The sequence below is a fragment of the Anguilla anguilla genome, chromosome 11 (assembly GCF_013347855.1).
Source record: "Anguilla anguilla isolate fAngAng1 chromosome 11, fAngAng1.pri, whole genome shotgun sequence".
NCBI classification, from domain to species: domain Eukaryota; kingdom Metazoa; phylum Chordata; class Actinopteri; order Anguilliformes; family Anguillidae; genus Anguilla; species Anguilla anguilla.
This window is the reverse complement of record NC_049211.1, coordinates 18,575,417-18,593,361: the sequence shown is the minus strand read 5'-3', so window position 1 is coordinate 18,593,361 and position 17,945 is coordinate 18,575,417. Positions and strand designations below refer to the sequence as shown.

General features: G+C 43.6%; 1 protein-coding gene across 2 annotated transcripts in view; it reads left to right on the top strand.

The window, feature by feature from the left end:
* The window catches only part of col7a1 (collagen, type VII, alpha 1), a 78,906-nt gene that overhangs the window by 34,428 nt on the left and 26,533 nt on the right, over window positions 1-17,945 (top strand). For both annotated transcript variants that reach the window (XM_035382713.1, XM_035382712.1), the window contains exons 46-82: window positions 367-411; window positions 813-848; window positions 1,096-1,131; window positions 1,271-1,303; window positions 1,422-1,493; window positions 2,977-3,036; window positions 3,251-3,286; window positions 3,582-3,662; window positions 4,219-4,254; window positions 5,074-5,118; window positions 5,358-5,429; window positions 5,719-5,763; window positions 6,157-6,192; window positions 6,603-6,644; window positions 6,923-7,003; window positions 7,425-7,460; window positions 7,548-7,583; window positions 8,741-8,821; window positions 9,106-9,141; window positions 9,801-9,872; window positions 10,061-10,105; window positions 11,822-11,857; window positions 11,985-12,020; window positions 12,302-12,406; window positions 13,608-13,673; window positions 13,853-13,888; window positions 14,326-14,361; window positions 14,476-14,523; window positions 14,682-14,717; window positions 14,832-14,951; window positions 15,125-15,334; window positions 15,407-15,442; window positions 15,604-15,648; window positions 15,815-15,934; window positions 16,080-16,151; window positions 16,316-16,360; window positions 17,718-17,753. In XM_035382713.1, coding sequence (XP_035238604.1) covers window positions 367-411; window positions 813-848; window positions 1,096-1,131; window positions 1,271-1,303; window positions 1,422-1,493; window positions 2,977-3,036; window positions 3,251-3,286; window positions 3,582-3,662; window positions 4,219-4,254; window positions 5,074-5,118; window positions 5,358-5,429; window positions 5,719-5,763; window positions 6,157-6,192; window positions 6,603-6,644; window positions 6,923-7,003; window positions 7,425-7,460; window positions 7,548-7,583; window positions 8,741-8,821; window positions 9,106-9,141; window positions 9,801-9,872; window positions 10,061-10,105; window positions 11,822-11,857; window positions 11,985-12,020; window positions 12,302-12,406; window positions 13,608-13,673; window positions 13,853-13,888; window positions 14,326-14,361; window positions 14,476-14,523; window positions 14,682-14,717; window positions 14,832-14,951; window positions 15,125-15,334; window positions 15,407-15,442; window positions 15,604-15,648; window positions 15,815-15,934; window positions 16,080-16,151; window positions 16,316-16,360; window positions 17,718-17,753 — 2,145 coding nt within the window. The remainder of the gene's footprint in view (window positions 1-366; window positions 412-812; window positions 849-1,095; window positions 1,132-1,270; window positions 1,304-1,421; window positions 1,494-2,976; window positions 3,037-3,250; window positions 3,287-3,581; window positions 3,663-4,218; window positions 4,255-5,073; window positions 5,119-5,357; window positions 5,430-5,718; window positions 5,764-6,156; window positions 6,193-6,602; window positions 6,645-6,922; window positions 7,004-7,424; window positions 7,461-7,547; window positions 7,584-8,740; window positions 8,822-9,105; window positions 9,142-9,800; window positions 9,873-10,060; window positions 10,106-11,821; window positions 11,858-11,984; window positions 12,021-12,301; window positions 12,407-13,607; window positions 13,674-13,852; window positions 13,889-14,325; window positions 14,362-14,475; window positions 14,524-14,681; window positions 14,718-14,831; window positions 14,952-15,124; window positions 15,335-15,406; window positions 15,443-15,603; window positions 15,649-15,814; window positions 15,935-16,079; window positions 16,152-16,315; window positions 16,361-17,717; window positions 17,754-17,945) is intronic.

Sequence of the window (17,945 nt, the reverse complement as noted above, 5' to 3'; positions counted from 1 at the left end):
TGTGACAAAAAAGGTTTATTTGTTATCTGTTAATGTGAATGTGGTACTGTATTTGTATTATGTGGTTTTTTGTATTCATGCATGCTGTGGTCTATGCCAGGTCAGCCTTGAAAAAAGAGATATTAATCTCTGTGGGCCATGTCCTGGAGAAATCTAAATAAATAAATAAATAAAAAAAGCACCCGAAATCTGTCGATGGCAGTGATACCCTTGCCTTTGAGCTAAAACTAAAACTAGATGAAGAGGGATAAATATCATACACTATAAACTTTCCATATAAAACATGTTGTGTACTGTCACATATGAAAGAAAGGATTGCCTTTGCAGTAGCTGCCCCTGACCTGTGTATTGTGCTTTTTCTGTAAGGGGGAGCCAGGCAAGCCTGGCTTAACTGGGCCCGAAGGCCAAAGGGTAAGTGCTACTCTCTGAGTAATATCCTCTACCCTCCATTATTATTATTATTATTATTATTATTATTATTATTAGTCTGTCACTGATGGGGGGAGGCAGGATGGCAGGAGAGGAGTTAAGTTATTTTGCGAGTATCAATTTTTGTATATTAATTATGTACATCTTGTATATTAGTGTTTACATACATTGTGTATTGCATGTATGTATCAAATTGTTTTGCTTGCATGTAGTAATTAGCGACTTTGGTTTGTGTGTCCATTTCAGTATGTACTCAGTGTTGATTTACATGTGAATAACACATTTATTTGCAAAATATTTGTACTCTGTTCATTCCGTGTTTCTTGTTTTCCCTGTACAGTGTGTTCTGGGCACCAATGTTGATTTGTACATTTCATTTGCAGGGTTTGGACGGGCTCAATGGGTTGCCAGGGGATAAGGTGAGGCAAGAGTTTGATGTTGAATAACTGCTGTGAGCACATACTGCAGTTTACCTAATACGTTTAATCAAAGGGATTGTGTAGTAAATAAAGCCCTTAATGTTCAGCCTTTTCTCTGTGTCATTTACTTATCATTATAGATTAGTTTCTGACATGAGTATGTTCCATTTTGGTATTTCCATATTGGTATTCTTTCCTTTTCTCTAACTCACTCTATGTATCCCTGTGTGTTTCTCTCTCGCTCCAGGGAAGTCAAGGAGCTCCTGGGCCGCCAGGGAGAAGCGTGAGTGATATGTAATATACAAATGAGGTCACAGAATTTCTGATAATCCATCAACTAACTATGAACATTTACAGTGATCATTGTGGTTCCATTGTGGCTGATTCTTTGATTGACTTGAATTCTCTTTTTTTTTCTCCAGGGGCCAGGGGTGCATGGGTACAAAGGTGAACGGGTATGCATCCAGTTTTGTGAATAATTGGTAATGTGCTGCAAACTAAGCAAGTATATAATTCCAGTGATGCCATTTCAGATACATGTTTTACAAAATGCCTATAACTGTCCTATCTCAGGGTGAACCGGGTCTGCCTGGCCAGGAGGGTGCCAAAGGCTTGAAGGGGGATCCTGGAGAGAAAGGTGAAAAAGTGAGTTTGTACCCAGGAGGTACAGGACCATGCATTGTGTACTTTAGGGCATTGTGATATGTAGTCTCATGGTGTTTGTGTTTTTTGGTATGAAATGACCAGATCAAGACACCAAAAGCCCTCTTCAATACCCATTGCACGCTTCAGATAGAGGGCTCAGTCCACGCTGGTCCTATGTACAAGACTGCCAGATTTTGCTTTACAAGTGACGGCAGCAGGCCCATCAATAGGCTTACAAATACAGGCCTGGCTATTTAGCAAAGCAGAGGGCTAAATGTGGGCTGTGTTACCTTGTAGACTTCTGCCTCTGTTTATCGAAGGTTTACCACTCAAAAGATTATTTGATACAAACATTTCCAAACTGGCCCAAATTGTTCAGACTCAGTGACAGGGAAAGACATTTGCTCAGCTGCCATTTCTCCCTGAAGCGTTTACCCTTTTCATACTCACCTTGAAGGGTCAATTAACAATTAGCATATGGCTGAAGAGGCGTGTCTCTTATCACTTCTCTCAGAATGACTGGAATAGAAGGTCTAGTGGTCTATTCCATCTTCCTGAAATGCATGCTGGGGCTTGTGCTGCTCAAAAATGCGTGCCTCAGTCTCCAGGAGCATCACAGTTTGATTATTTCCTTAGTGTGACAAAACATTATTTGCCTACGTTGTGTTTTTATGTAGCATCTGTGCTACACTGTTGATAGCCACACTGGAAGCTCTGTTGACTCTTCCATTATTTCTGGTCAGCTGGTTTTCAGGATTTTGCTGAACTTGTTCGCTTTCCTCAGGTCTGATGAGGGAATGGCTTCCGCCCCTTGTTTATAAATGCACCACAAAACTGTGACACTGTTTGCTTCTCGGCTGGATCGGCATGTTTGCATCCGGGTCATATGGTGCTATAACGAATGGGAAAGCAGCCATTGAGTCTCATAAAGCCACATCTTAAAATCTCAGTGTGTTTATAAAAAGCATATGGCTGAAACAAGAATACAAGCAGGTTTGAGTCTTCAAACTGTAGTATCATTACATTACATTACATTATAGGCATTTAGCAGACGCTCTTATCCAGAGCGACTTACACAACTTTTTACATAGCACTTTACATTGTATCCATTTATACAGCTGGATATATACTGAAGCAACGCAGGTTAAGTACCTTGCTCAAGGGTACAACGGCAGTGTCCTTACCCGGGATTCGAACCTGCGACCTTTTGGTTACGAGCGCAGTTCCTTACCCACTGTGCCACACTCCGTCCCTTACAGTATACTATACAGTATCATGTATAATTCACCGCTCCTCATGCTATAGTACCAATGTTTTGTTTATGTGTGTTCTGTATACTGTACACTGAGTACACAGTACTCTGTGTGTGGTCTTTCTCTTTAAAAATACTGTTTTAACTTGTTTGACATGTCTTCCTCTCTCCCTGCTTCTTCCCTCTTTTTTGACCTTTTTCTGTCTTTCTTTAACATATTCACCCTCTCAGGGTGTTTCAGGATTTGGGGCTCCAGGCCAGCCAGGACAAAGGGGTGAACCAGGAGAAAGGGTGGGTTTCAGTGTGTACAGACTACACCTAATGAGAACAAGTATACTCATATTGGTCAGTGGTCAAATTGAGCTGATTAGAACATTGCAACAAAATAGCCGAAGCCAAATTTCCCACTCATCATGGGTCCGCATGTTTTTTCTAGTTCATTTCACTGTAAATACAAGCATTCTGTACAAGCATTTCACTGTAAATGCAAGTCTTTCCTTTTCAGGGTAACCCTGGTTTAGCTGGCAAGCCAGGTGTTAAGGTGAGAATTTTAATATTTATTTAGACTCAGTAAACTACAAGAAATAATTGAATTATATTCTGATCTCTTGATAATTGTGCCATAGTTTATTGCATTGGTTTGTACAGTATGTGTTTTGGAAAATGGTTCTGTCCGAGTTCAACTGATTCTTTTGCTTTTCTTTATACCCTAATCAACAGCGTTTTCTGAGCAGCGTATGTGTGTGTCACCGCATCTGTGTGTGTGCACATGTGAGTCAGTCATAGGCTCTGAGTGTGTATTAGTCACGTGACGTGATGGTCATGCAATGTTGCAGGGAAGCCAAGGTGAAGCGGGAGAGCCTGGAGAAAATGGGAGACAAGGACCCACAGGCCCCCCGGGGCTAAGAGGAAAAGAGGTCTGACTTCATTACACTTGCTACTCTCACTGCACTTCTTAGACATGGCAAAATACCAGCCAGCAGTAGCACTCTACACTGCTGCCCCAACTCTGCTACTCTAACACTGGCTACTACTACAAATCTGCTCTGCCACATGCAATATACTGTCTAAAGCTTTCCCCTTTCATCTCATTACAACACTTGTAACTGCTACTGTCTTATTTATTGCATTGTGTCAAGTTGTCATTGCAAATATAAACTCAATTGACCTACTGTGTCTTGTTAAATAAGGGTTAAATAGACTACAAAATATTACTCCAACTTCTCAAGCAAGCACTGTAATCTGATTCCACAACTCCAGCTCTAACTCCAGCCTCCCCACTGCACCCTGCTTTCCTTTAAAAACCCGAGTCCAAGTCAGGCCCGTTTACAGATCCAGGATCAGCCGTGGCTCCACGTCTGATCTCTGCTATGCAGGATTTCAGCGATACATTCATGTGCAGGTCATAGATTACTGTACAGACTTGATGGGCCTCTACATGTCTGCTGGCCTAATTGAAGTCTTTCTTTTCAGGGAGAGAAAGGAGACAAGGGAGACGAAGGGGTTCCGGTAACGCCTTTTTGTTATTTTTAACACAGCTGCTGCTCAACTTTCATCTCACTCCTGTAACTTGATGCTGTGTGATAGTGTGGTTGAGACTCATGATTTTATATTGCACTGCAGTGTTGGTCATAACTTGATCTGAATCCTTTACCCTGTCCCATTTATCACCCTTTGACTGGTGTTATATTTGCATTAACATCAGGGGAAGGGGTTGTTTCTGTCAACTACACCAAATAGTTCTTGCTTCTTAAATAACTTGCATAAAAAAATCAGGGGCCTGTATCATGAAGCAAGATCACTGAGTTTGCTGGCTAACTGCACTGAGTAATCCAGCAGACTCAATAATCCTTATTTATGATACAGGCCCCAATACTAAAGGAAAAAACTAAGTTCGGTTTGTTTGATAGCAGGTGCTGACAATTAAATATTAATTGAACAGCATTTTGTAACAAGTTAAAATTACATTATGTAAATACCCCCAAAATTGGCATATGATCATTCATAAATGTAGAACTGAGAAGTGCAATACATGATTGCCGGTTTCTAAACAGAGATATAATTTCTGTGTGCATTGTACTTCCATTCAGAATGGCAGCTAATAATGTATAAGCTGCTGCAGTTCTTAATTCTTAAATTAATAAATTACAATACATACATTTGCTTCCTGGTTTAAATGTAAGCATTTGCTGTGAGCCATAGTCAGTAATTTGGTGCGAGCTGATGATGTCCGAGTAAATAATCTTTGCCATTTGTGGTTGTGGTTCTTGTATAGTCAAGCTATATTGCAGTACCGGAAATCAATTTGTGTTGTGGTTGTGATTCCAGGGGGAGTCTGGCCTGCCAGGGAAGTCTGGGGAGAGAGGCCTGAGGGTGAGTTTTGAGATTTTGACAAAATTTGGGCTTTAAAGTTTCCAGCTTATTTAGAGAAATTGCTCAGTATGGTGTAGTGTTATGACTGCTGATGGAATCCCAATTACTGGACTCAATGTTGTATAATTCATATATTGCTCATTAAGATGCAGAGTCATTAGTATTTGTAGGGGATCTGGGCTGGGGCTCAGCTACAGAGTGAGATGCAGTGCTGTGATTGGTGGTTCTTGCCGTTTCAGGGCTTGTCGGGTCAGCCTGGGCGACCAGGTGAAAAGGGTGACCCAGGAGAACCAGGAGAAAATGGCCGTAATGTGAGATAAATTTACCACTAGCACACAAATCACTCGATTTATTTCTGTTGCTTCAATGATTATATGTCTTGTCTATTCAGCATTTCTCTCTCTCTCTCTCTCACATAATTAAATGTGCTTTTGTTTACACTTGTGGGCCTATTTCTGGTTGTTTATTCACCGGCGTAAGCAATCGTGTATTTATTTGTCTGTTTGTCCGTCTGCTTAGTGGTGTAATTATTTATGTCTGTGGGGCACTCTGACGCAGTCCTGATGTGTTTAATCTGTCTGTCTGTCTGCTGATCCACAGGGGAGCCCTGGATCTGCAGGGCCGAGAGGGGAAAAGGGAGAACTGGTGAGTTATGCCCGTACTCTGATCCAAGCTGGCAGAGGCAGTCCCTCCAGGCGTACTCCAGCATGCGCTCGGCTGCCTCTGCCAGCGATGTGAGCACAATTACACTCAGGCCTAATGCACAGGACCTCTGCCAGAACACACAGCGGCACGCCCAGTTCACCTGGCCTGTGAGGTGCAGGTGCATTTAGAGCCACAAGAGGTCACCATTGACTATGCTATAATTTAGCGTCTCCATGCTTTTTACATTATACAAATGGGAACACAGTCGGCATATATAGCATGTTTAATTCTGTATTTTTTAATGATAAATTAAACATGCTTTCACGCTGAAGTTAAAGTATCTTCAGAGTATACCGTTAACCTAAATTACTCTCTCTACCTTTTCCCCCATAGGGAGCAACGGGGCAACCTGGACCCCCAGGGAGAGTGGTAAGGTCTGACTGTACCAGCACACACACACACACACACACACACACACACACACACACACACACACAATGACATTATGTCATTATGTATCCTGTCTGAAATATGTCTGAAGTACATTGATTGGTGTCCTGGGCATGTACTTGTAGACTTACGTGAAACTCTCTGTACAAAATGTCACGTGCCATAAAATTAGAATGCGGCGATAATGATACTTTATATTTTTGACATCAACATGTATGATGTATGATGTATGAAACAGTGATTGGATCCTTTTGACAATGTCCATCTCACCACCCATGCCCCACTTTGCCTTGGGTGCAGTCTGAAAACAGCCACAGAATATCCATATCGTACTCATTGAAAATGTGTTCTCTTTGCGCCATACCTGTGTTTTCTGATGTTTTCTGCAGCCGGATATGCAAAAGCAGCTGAAAGGGGAGAGAGGAGATAAGGTGAAGAGACATTTCATATTTTCCCATCAGGCCAACAGTGCTTTGCTTAAAATACTGAACAGTCCTGGGCTGCAAAAATGACATATGACAAGGTCATATACTGTAACACCTGATCCAATATATCACTACACACAAACACACACACACACACACACACAGGATACTATGAGATGAACATTGTGAATGAGTCTTTTAGAATGAGAATGGTAAAACAGGAAGTAGGCATGACTGACAGTATTTCTGCTATTAAACATGATGCCACTTCCTGTCACATCCAGGGTGATGCCGGTCAACCTGGGGAAAGTGGAGCTAAGGGTCCGAAGGGAGATGTTGGGCCTCAAGGGCCCGCAGGACTTCGAGTGAGTTATAATAACTTATTCTGCTTTCACCGTCTATTTACTGCTATAAGTGATCTGTGTATGCTCCTCCCCTCATCCTTTCTTTGGTTTATGATATGCTTCAATTTGCTGTAGACATTTTGCATAAAAAATGGGGTTTGGGTGACCAATGTGTAATAAGAACATGCAAACAATTCAAAAATTCTGAAAAAATTATTTTCTTTTACATGGAGCTAAATATTTTCAACTTTTGTTTTTTCACTTTCTTATTGCTGACAAATGGGCCTGCATGCTGTATTGTACATACAGTAAAATGTTTTGAAACATTGCTTAAAATTCAAATTAGAATGTATCACATGAATGGGAATCCTAAAATGACTACACTTACAGAAATTGCATATGGTTGCACTGTATGATTTTCTGTTGTGTTCTGTGTCTTTAGGGTGCTGATGGACAGAGAGGATCTCCAGGGCCCAGAGTGAGTAAATGCTATCTGTCCATTTGTCTGTGCATCTGTCTGAGATGTTTGTTAGGTAAAGCTATTTTCTGCTCTTTTTCCCCCCAGGGTGATACGGGAGACAGAGGAAGCCCAGGAGAAAAGGTTAGAATGCGACCCTCATCACTTCCACATCAGTGTGGTCAAACTTCAGGGCATGCCGCATCACAGGGCACATGATATCCAACGCAAGGATATTTAAGGTGACATTATAAATGTTATCTCACAGCACTGGTTGCTGATTGGCTCGCCCTGCTGTCCTTCATTCCCCTGGATTTCGTTTCCCAGCCTGTAGATTCTCAGTGGGAGGGAGCGCAGTTGGGCAGGGGCGGACCTCTGCGGTCCTGCAGTCTGCTCTCCCAGATCTCGGCGTGTGCGTGCTGTGATGCGACAGGGGGGGACTGGAACTGGGGGCTGTGACCGAGCCTTTACGGCTCGCGGGCATGGAGCCTCTCTCGGCTCCGGGGGCAGGGTGAAGCGTGAGCGTCAGTCCGTGACAGAACCTCCGCACTAATGTCCATAATGCTGACGAGCGCAGAGAGAGCGGGCCGTGGGGTTTATAAAGCACGGCCAGGACTCAAACTGCGCCACAGCCTTGGCTCGTACTGCGGGCTTCTCTGGGGCCTCATTCGGCTCCTGCGGCAGCTCGACTGCGAGCGATCGTGTGATAGAATGTGGCAGCGCGTGAGAGCCTCGCTGTGCCAGCATGCGCAATGCTGATGATGAGAAGAGGCTCATTAAAGGGATGCACTTTCATTTAAGGGGAGCTGGAAAAGAAATCAGTGTCCAAATCGACATACTAATAATGTTATGGCACAGACCATCTTCACTGGGATAAAAAAATGTATGTAAATGTGAGTGGCTGGCATCATTTTAGCACTGTCAGACATGTCTGCACATGTTTCAATCTGACTCTAGTGATGGCTCAACTTTAAATAGAAAAAAAAAAAATATATATATATATGTGTGTGTGTGTGTGTGTGGAAATAGTGGCCATATGCCAAATGTTAATTTATCAGCGATATACAAGAGATGATTTTTTGTGTGTGTCACAGTACCAGGGAACAATTGGCCCATGAACATTGTTTTTTATATTAATTGTAAACATACCTGACTGTGCATTAGCTTTGGATGTCTCTGTCTGCTTAAATTGAATATTATCCTAATACAGTTAAGGCACCCCTCTTTCTCTCTTTCTCTCTCTGTTTCTCACTCTCTCTTTCTTTCTTTTGCTCTCTCCCTCCCTCCGCCTGCACCTGCAGGGTGAGCGGGGTTCCTCTGGTCTGGACGGCCGCAATGGACAGGACGGTAAACCGGGTGCTGCAGGGCCCCCAGGACTCCGGGTCAGTATCTCTGACACATGGGTCACTTGAGCACCGCCTGCACAAGCTGAGAAACTGCCTTTCTCGTTCTACACCACACCGACACTATCTGCCTCGTCAATGGCCACAGAAAAGCATATTGTCCAAAGAGTATGACAACAATACATTTCCAGTGAATTGTCAGTATCTTTGCATGTATGGATGCTGTTCAGCTGGTGTCTGTTGCCAGTCTATGTGGTTACAGTGATAACTGGAACACATGTACAATATGTTGGTGAATTGTTATGTTCTGTTTCGTGTTTCAGGGGGATCCAGGAAAGCCAGGAGAAGCAGGGAGAGATGTGAGTGAAGCACTTTTGATTCACATGAAAATTTAATTAGACTATGGTGGTGTTGGCGCTAACTCCTGACAGGACGATATGTGTGGTGTCAGTGCTCTCCCCTGACAGGATGGTGTGTGTGGTGTCAGTGCTCACCCCTGACAGGATGGTGTGTGTGGTGTCAGTGCTCACCCCTGACAGAATGGTGTGTGTGGTGTCAGTGCTCACCCCTAACAGGATGGTGTGTGTGATGTCAGTGCTCACCCCTGACAGGATGGTGTGTGTGGTGTCAGTGCTCACCCCTGACAGAATGGTGTGTGTGGTGTCAGTGCTCACCCCTAACAGGATAGTGCGTGTGGTGGCAGTGCTCACCCCTGACAGAACGGTGCGTGTGGTGTCAGTCCTCACCCATTGCATTACAGGCATTTAGCAGATGCTCTTATCCAGAGCGACTTACGCAACTTTTACATAAAATTAAAAAAGATTTTTTTTTTTTTTTTTTAACATTGTATCCATTTATACCGCTGGATATGTACTGAAGCAATTCAGGTTAATTGCCAGGACGGTGTGTGTGGTATCAGTGCTCACCCCTGCCAGAACGGTGTGTGGTATCAGTGCTCACCCCTGCCAGGACGGTGTGTGTGGTATCAGTGCTCACTCCTGATGGTTTTGTTCACTAGGGCCTCCCAGGACAGAGAGGGGGTCAAGGTCCTATAGGTCCAGCAGGGCCTCCAGGAAACGCTGGCATACCAGTGAGTACCCCTCACACACACGCATGCACACACACAAACACTCATATACGCATGTACACACACAGACACGCACACATGCATGCACGCACACACACACATACACACACACGCACGCAAACACGCATATACACAGTGGGAAATTGACTCTTCTGATTGCCCTCAAAACTTTGTTATGCCTTGTTCAACAGGGAAAACCAGGAGATGATGGGAAACCAGGTGTTCCTGGAAAGACGGTGAGTGTTTCCCTTCACTGGCAGTACTGACAGCTATACACGTATCATTCCATTAGCAAACAACTGTCCAATCTATTGTGACTTTCATAATGGACATCCATATAGGAAAGTTACCTTTCTAATCAATGTAGGTTTTTCTTATGCATAGGATTACATTTTGAGGTTCCAATTTGCACCTTCCACATCGGATGAACAACATATGAATACATTTAAATATTGATTATGATTCACTTTTCTATTCTTACACACAAATTGCATGCCTGTTTTGACACATTTAGGACACTATGCTTATACAGTGAACTCCATAATGTTTAGGACAAAGGCATATTTCTTCTTGATTTGGCTCTGTACTCCACTATTTTAGATTTGTAATAAAAAAATAATGTGTGGTTAAGTGCACATTCAGCTTTTATTTACTGTAAAGTTATTTTTATACACTTTGGGTTCACTGTTCAATGTAGAAATTCCAGCACATTTTATATATAATATTTGGGACAAATGGCTTCACAGGTGTTTCTGATTAGTCAGGTGTGTTCAGTTGCTTCCTCAGTGCAGGTATAAGAGAGCTTTCAGTATCTAGTCTTGATTCTAGGCTTTTGATTGGCTTTGGAATTTGTTATTGGCATTTGTCAACATGAGGAACACAGTTGTGCCAATGAAAGTCAAGGAAGCCATGATAAGGCTGAGAAAAAAAGAACAGAGACCTAGGCCCAACCTTAGGCTTACCAAAATCAACTGCTTGGAACATTAAAAGAAGAAAGAGAGCACTGCTGAGCTCAGTAATCACAAAGGGCCTGGTAGGCCAAGGATGATCTGATGACCAAAGAATTCTCGCCATAAGGAAGAAAATTTCCAAACACCTGTCCGATAGATGAAAAACACTCTTCAGGAAGTAGGCACAGTTGTGTCAGTGACTACTGTCTGCAGAAGACTTCGCAAACAGAACTACAGAGGCTACACTGCAAGATGAAAACTAATAGTTAGCCGCCAAAACAGAATGGCCAGTTTACAGTTTGTTAAGAAGTACCCAAAAGAGCCTGCAGAGTTCTGGAAAAAAGGACTTATGGACAGATGGACACTCTTTTATCAGAGTGATAGCGAGAGCAAGGTGTGGAGGCAAAAATCAAGAAAAAATATGTCTTTGCCTCAAACATTATGGAGCTCCCTGTAAATGCTATATTTACATTCCCTTGCCAGAGGCTTTGAATATGTTTTTCTGTAATGTACTACTGAACTAGATGCATTCTAATATTATGTTCAATAACATAATTAGAATATACAGTATATATATTTAACAACTGCATATGCACTTTAAATGCTGCAGTGCATGGAACATGGGCCATCTTTATTTTGGGTAACGTGAATATCAATGGCGAGTGTTTTTCATATAGTCATTTTTTTCTTGCATCCCAAACTTTGACAACCACTGCCCTAGCCCTTCAGTACTTGCAAGGTTAAACTGAATAGAGTTCATTTGAAGGCAGGTACTCATTAATATTCATGAGCACACTGTTTGTTGTTGGGCTCTGATTCCAATCACTGTTGCTTTGTATAGAATTGTGGACAGCACCATCATTCAGAAATAGAATGCATACTGAATTTGATGAGTGGGTTGATAGAGAGCAAACTTGGCATGAATCCTCAGAGGGGAGCGGAAGTCTTTTTCCAAGTTTAATTAAACTATTGAAATTAACTGTGGTCTTTGTTTCTCTCCAGGGAGAAGACGGCACTCCAGGGGAGGACGGCCGAAAGGTCAGGGCATGGGTTAAAATGCTTTAAACACACGGGTCTGCTCCCTTTCTTTGTAAAAATGAACACGTTGTGAATGGCCTGTCGGGCTTCCTTTGTGAAATGACTAAGAGTGTGTGTTTTTTCACAGGGTGATAAGGGCGAGGCCGGGCCTTCGGGGCGAGATGTGAGTGCGTTGAAGACTGCAGATCTATCTGTGTCTCTCTCCATCCCATTTGTCTGACACATACAGACTGTTTACTAGCTTTCGTCCCATTTTTTTCTCTCGTCCTTTCTGTCCAACTCCCTAGCCTCATTTATTGTCTTCTTATCTCTCAATGTCTTTTCTTGTTCCTCTTATGCTTAGCTTTGTTTCAGTTGACTGTGGCTGCTGTTTATTCCTGTACTGAAAACACAAATAAAAAGGCACTGATGAACGAGCCTTGTTTGTGAATATCTCCCTTTCAGGGACGAGACGGATTGAAGGGGGATAGGGGAATAGCGGGACCAGCGGGTCCTTCCGGCTCCGCAGGGTCCCCAGGGAACCCTGGCCCCATTGGACCTCCAGGACAGGTAGCTGTGAACATATACATGACCTGCCTCCACACTTGTTCTGTCATACTGTGTTTTGTAGGCTTTAAAAATCTGTCACAGAACCATCATCACTCTCCCTGTACTTATGCCTGTCATACAGTAATGCCCAGGGTTTCCCCTCTGCGTGTCGTCCAGGGTTTAACCCCCTTCACTCGGACTTGCACATTTGGCAGCCCAGTTTCCTGCTGACATACTGGGCAAGTGGGTACATTGGTCATCCCATGAGGCTGTGCTCAGAACATTTTCACCATTTTCTTCAACCTAAAAATACATTTATTTAATTTCTTACACTGTGTAAAGTTGTGAAACAGTTCATTCTTGTGATTTTGCAGGGTCGCAGACTTTTCCTGTGGGAGAAAGTATGTGTGATCTGGAATTACTTACAATGTAACTGGAAAGTTGCAGGGAGAAAATAAAAAAATAACCCTAAAAATTTCAGTGACATTGTTATTCAACAAAACCTTACTGCAACATGCTTGCTGTGCCATTATCATGGTGCTACCTGGATACAAAGCTTATTCCACTCTGTAAGAGCAGGAAAAATCCCAGGTATCCATGTCGTGTATGTTCTAATCCTGGAGCTGTACATACTGTATGATGAATGAACCACATACGCCAATTCAGTTTGATTTACACCTCCAGCTCAACCCACCTTTAATCTCACACCTGACACATTTCTCTATCCCTCTCTGCTTGTCTGCCTCAGTGGCAATAAGAGCACAGCATTGCGTGGGTTAACAGAGCAGTTAAAAGGGATGTCCATAAATGTATTGTGGAAGTGGGAAAACGTGATTTGATATGGCGAAGTTTATGTGAAAAACAAAGGATAAAGAAGATATTATGACGCATGAAAGAGAATAAATGGTGCATGAATAGCCTTGCAGGGAGGGAGTTATAATACAAGCAGCGGTACACAAAAAGGCACCGTATTCAAAATAAACACACCCTGCTCTCTTCAATTATGCCCCACGCTTGATCAATCACAGTCGGGCCCTGAGTGATTATGCAGGCCTGGGTAATTCAGTGTGAAATGGCACCTATCCGCTAATCACCTAGCAGGGCACTCTGTCGCCATTGCGAACAGATGGTAATTCAACTGTTCCTGGACCTGGGTTTTAACATTTGCATTTGATCTGAAAGGGCTCTCTCTCTCTCACTCCTGTCCTCCTGTTTCTCCCAGGTGGTCTATCTGAAAGGTGCAGAACCAGCACCTATTCCGGGCCCCCAGGGGCCCCCCGGGACACCAGTGAGTAGCTGTACCATAAAATCAGTCTGTCTGCACTAACTTATCTGTGTCTGCAGTACCACCCGGTTTTTCTGTTTGTTTTATGCATACATTTGAATATCATGTTGTCATGTCTTGTTACACTGCATATCATATTATGTCTTGTATATGATTCTGCAACCACACTCTTTCTTTCTCAGGGGGTCCCTGGAATCCATGGAACTGCCGGGGCAAGAGTGAGTCAGTCTGTCTGTCCTTGAAGAAAAATTAGGGATTGTGATGATAGTTTGCTGTATTATCATGGTGATTGGAGTTACAAAACTGTAGCAGCAAGGAAAGAAATCCAGCTACACTTTAAGTACAGAGGAAGAAAAGGGTTCTTTTTTTAAAACCAATGCATCTTGGCAGTAGTCTTCGTCAGGGTTTCGTGAGGAAAGCTAGTGCCAAAACATGTTGGTTTCAAACTGTAAAATAACTCTATTCTATGTTTTTCGGTCCTTCCCATCAAGAAAGTATTTCAGTGATTCATGAGGGCCTTGCTTCTCTGCATGTTTACTGGTTAGCAGAGATGTTCTACGACTCACATGGCTTTGCTATAGTCTGGTGCTAAAGATGCAGACATAGCCCTTGCCCATGGCTCTCTGCCCTCATTTGTTCTGTCCTTGTGTTTCAGGGTGAGAAAGGGCCACCAGGGACAAAAGGAGACAGGGTAAGTCACATCTGCCACACCCCTTAGTCTGCAAGCTTCTTTGTAAATGTGCCTTGCATGTGTGTACAAGTGTGGACTTACTGTATTCGTACTGCTCACTGCACATTATGACAGGGTGACCCAGGGGAAGATGGAGGTCCAGGCAGACCAGGAACAGCAGTGGTAAGAATAACAACAATGATGAATTCACAAGGAAAGTGGTTAAAAATATCCTCCTGTGGAAAAGGCTATGTATCCTATTAAATGACTCATCTTTTAACTTTTTACAGCTTTTTGATGCCTTTTCTCTTAAACAATCTTTGTTTATTCTTCTCTTTCAGGATGTGAAAAAAGCCCTCCTAGAATTTGGAATTGAGGTCTGTACTGCCATGTAGTCTCACTCCCTGGTGGGTGGTCACTGTTGCTGTGGTACAGAAACAGCCCTGGGTGTGCAGAGAAATGAGTGATCATGAGATGTTTCTTCTCCTCAGATTCATAAAGTGAAGGAGACGGTGGACAAATGGCGGGACTTTGGAGCCCCCCCAAAGCCAGAGAAGGGACAGAGAGGAGACAAAGGGGAAGCAGGACAAAGGGGACCCCCTGGGGTTGATGTGAGAGAAGCTCTTATGGGAGATGGGGCATTAAAATAAACATTCACAAATTTTGTGTGGGACTTGCCTGCTGCCTGTGTGTGTTGGGGGTAGTGGGTGAGTCCATGTGTGTATTAGCGTGTGTCTGTGTGTGTGTGAATTTGCGAGGAAATTGATGGTCATCTCCATTGCAGGGGCAGCGCGGTCTACCTGGTGAAAGAGGCCAGAAGGGTGATCAGGGAGAACGCGGGCCCCAAGGGGCCACAGGACCCCCAGGGCGAGCCATTGGGGAGCGTGGCGCTGAAGGTCCCCCGGGGCAGGCAGGGGAGCCAGGAAAACCTGGTATACCAGGGGTTCCAGGGCGAGCGGGCGAGCTGGGCGAGGTCGGGCGTCCTGGAGACAAGGTGAGATCATAAACACAGGAGTGCATGGAGCAAAGTCATGTAACAACAATGATAACACTGTGTGTCTTATAGGGCGACAGAGGAGAGAAAGGGGACAAGGGAGATTCTGTGAGTACTGCCCTTGTTGTCCTTAAATATGGCCATTAATAAGCCTGAGTTTCCTCTGCTGGATTTTAATCTGTCAGAGCATAGCCACCTCTTCTGTTCTCATGGAAAGTGAAGATGGGACATTGCTTTCGGCTCTTGAAACTTCTTATCTCTTCTTTCAGGGGAAAGCTGGTGTACCTGGAACAGCTGGTCCCCCTGGTCTCAAAGTAAGGGGACATCTTGAACCTCAAGACACACCTAGGAGGCCCACAAACCAACAATTTATACACAGCTCATAATGCTACACAGCTCCATATATGGTACATGCCCATTGTGCAATACATCTACACATATGGATCACTTGTGCTCAGGGAATCTTTGCTGTGTGCACAGGGAGACCCTCCAGATCTGTCCAAAATAGGGTCCATTCCAGGAGTGAAGGGTTCAACAGGGGATCCAGGCCCAAAAGGGGAACCAGGGCTCCCCGGGCCTGTTGGACCCAAGGGGGACAGGGTGAGTCTGTCCCTCTAATTTTTTTCTAGAAAGGTAAAGCTATCACTTTAGGTATTCCTGTGTATGTGTATGTGTGTGTGTGTGTGTGTTTGCATGCACATGTTGAGTCTGCATGCATGTCAACTCTTTAAAAAACTGTTTTCAGGGTTTTCCTAGCGCTCGTGGTGAGAAAGGAGACAGGGGTGATGTTGGAGAGAAGGGCAGAGATGGTTTTTCGGTAAGTATTTGATTCATGGTGGCACATTCACTGAAGCAGGGTTGTTGACTGGGACTGTATGGTTTATGGTAATGACTACTACAGAACTAGTGAGACCACACCCTGGTCGATGTTCCACTCAGCTGTAATAAGAAATTGATGATAGTTGGATGGTTTTATTCTAGGGGTCTCCAGGAGAACCAGGAAAACCAGGACAAGATGGGAAACCGGTAAGATACAGGGCAGGTCACTATTAATATTATGCATGGTGAAAGGAAGGGAGATAAACTAAAATACTATAATTGTTGTGTTAATTTTTTTCCCATTTCATGTCCCAAGTGTATGTTGAAATTACACTTCAGAAGAAATTACTGCAAAACCATGCATGTTAAGTAGATCACATCTAATGTATGCTGTAATCTGATTTTTTTGTTGCGAACAATGTATAGACTGGTATTTGCGATGATATTACAGTACCAAATATGTTATTTATTTCTGAATGATAAAACACTTGAATGGGTGATATGTTTAAATCTTTTTAGTTATTTGCTCCACAGGTAACATCAGCCAGAGTGACTTGGTTCCCTACATGGGACTGAAACCCATGAGCAGGTTCTAGGGATGTACAGAGACATATGTCTGTTATTTAGGGTAGCTTAAATGGCATATATTATGACTTTACAGCTAGTCCTTTACTGAAGGGTTGAAAGACAGTGATGCAGTAAATGGGCTCTGCAATCTGCAGTCAGACTGATCCATCTGCATTTATTCATTTAATATTGGCATCATTTAACAGGATGTGACAAAACAATGACAAAAACAGAGAAATACCCAGAATGTTGGCCTTGATAGCAAAATGACCTCTTATCTATGAACAGGACTTCAAATTCAATTGAGTAAAAATAGAGGAAGACGAAGGTAGGTTTTGAGAGGCAAAGAGGCAGTAAGATCTGGTTCATGCTGTTTATTTCCCCCTGAGCAGGGCCAACAGGGGCCGGGTGGTCCTCAAGGCCGACCTGTGAGTAGCCCATTTTGGCGACGTCCTCTCTGGCTGGACTGCATAACAGAGCCCGGGGACTTGCTTTGAGTGCTAGGCCGGAACCTCCTTCTTTTCTTTGGCTGAGGCTGTGTAGAATACCTGTAGAAAGTAATAATTTGCTTCTAATTCTACTTTTAACAACTCAACCTCCCTGTTTTGTCCTCTCAACCACCCATCTCCGTCCACCCCATTCTCCTGATTTCTTTCTTTCACCTTCACCCCTGTCCTCATGCTCAATTCTGTTCGTTCACATCCTGTCCATGTGCCTTTCTTTTCTGTTACATCCTCATTCACACCTGGCCAATCTCTCCTGTCACTCTCATTCCCCATTGCTGTCCTGCTACGCTCTTTTTTATCCCTGCACTTCCGCCTTCCTTCCCCCTCATTCCCCCATCATCTATAACTCTCCCTTTCTTTCTTTCCTCCCTCGCCTCTACGCCTCCATTATCCGACCTGCTTCCCTACTTTACCACTGCTTCCTCTCTGCCCCTCATCCCCTCACTCTCTTCCCCTCCTCCTGGATGCTCCCTATCTCCTCTCCTCTTTAGGGGCTGCCTGGGTTCCCTGGAGTGCTGGGGAGACCGGTAGGTTGTCAGTTCACTTGGGGTCAGAGCTGCGAAATGCTGCTTGAAATGATTGTGGGTTTGTGGGAGACAAAATACAACTCTGGGAAACTCTTTGTTACCCAGCAGTGTCACATGACCAGGTCTGAGAATTTTGTATGCACCCATTTCAGCCAGTGAGCTCAATGTATCACAAGGGAGCTTTTTCATGAA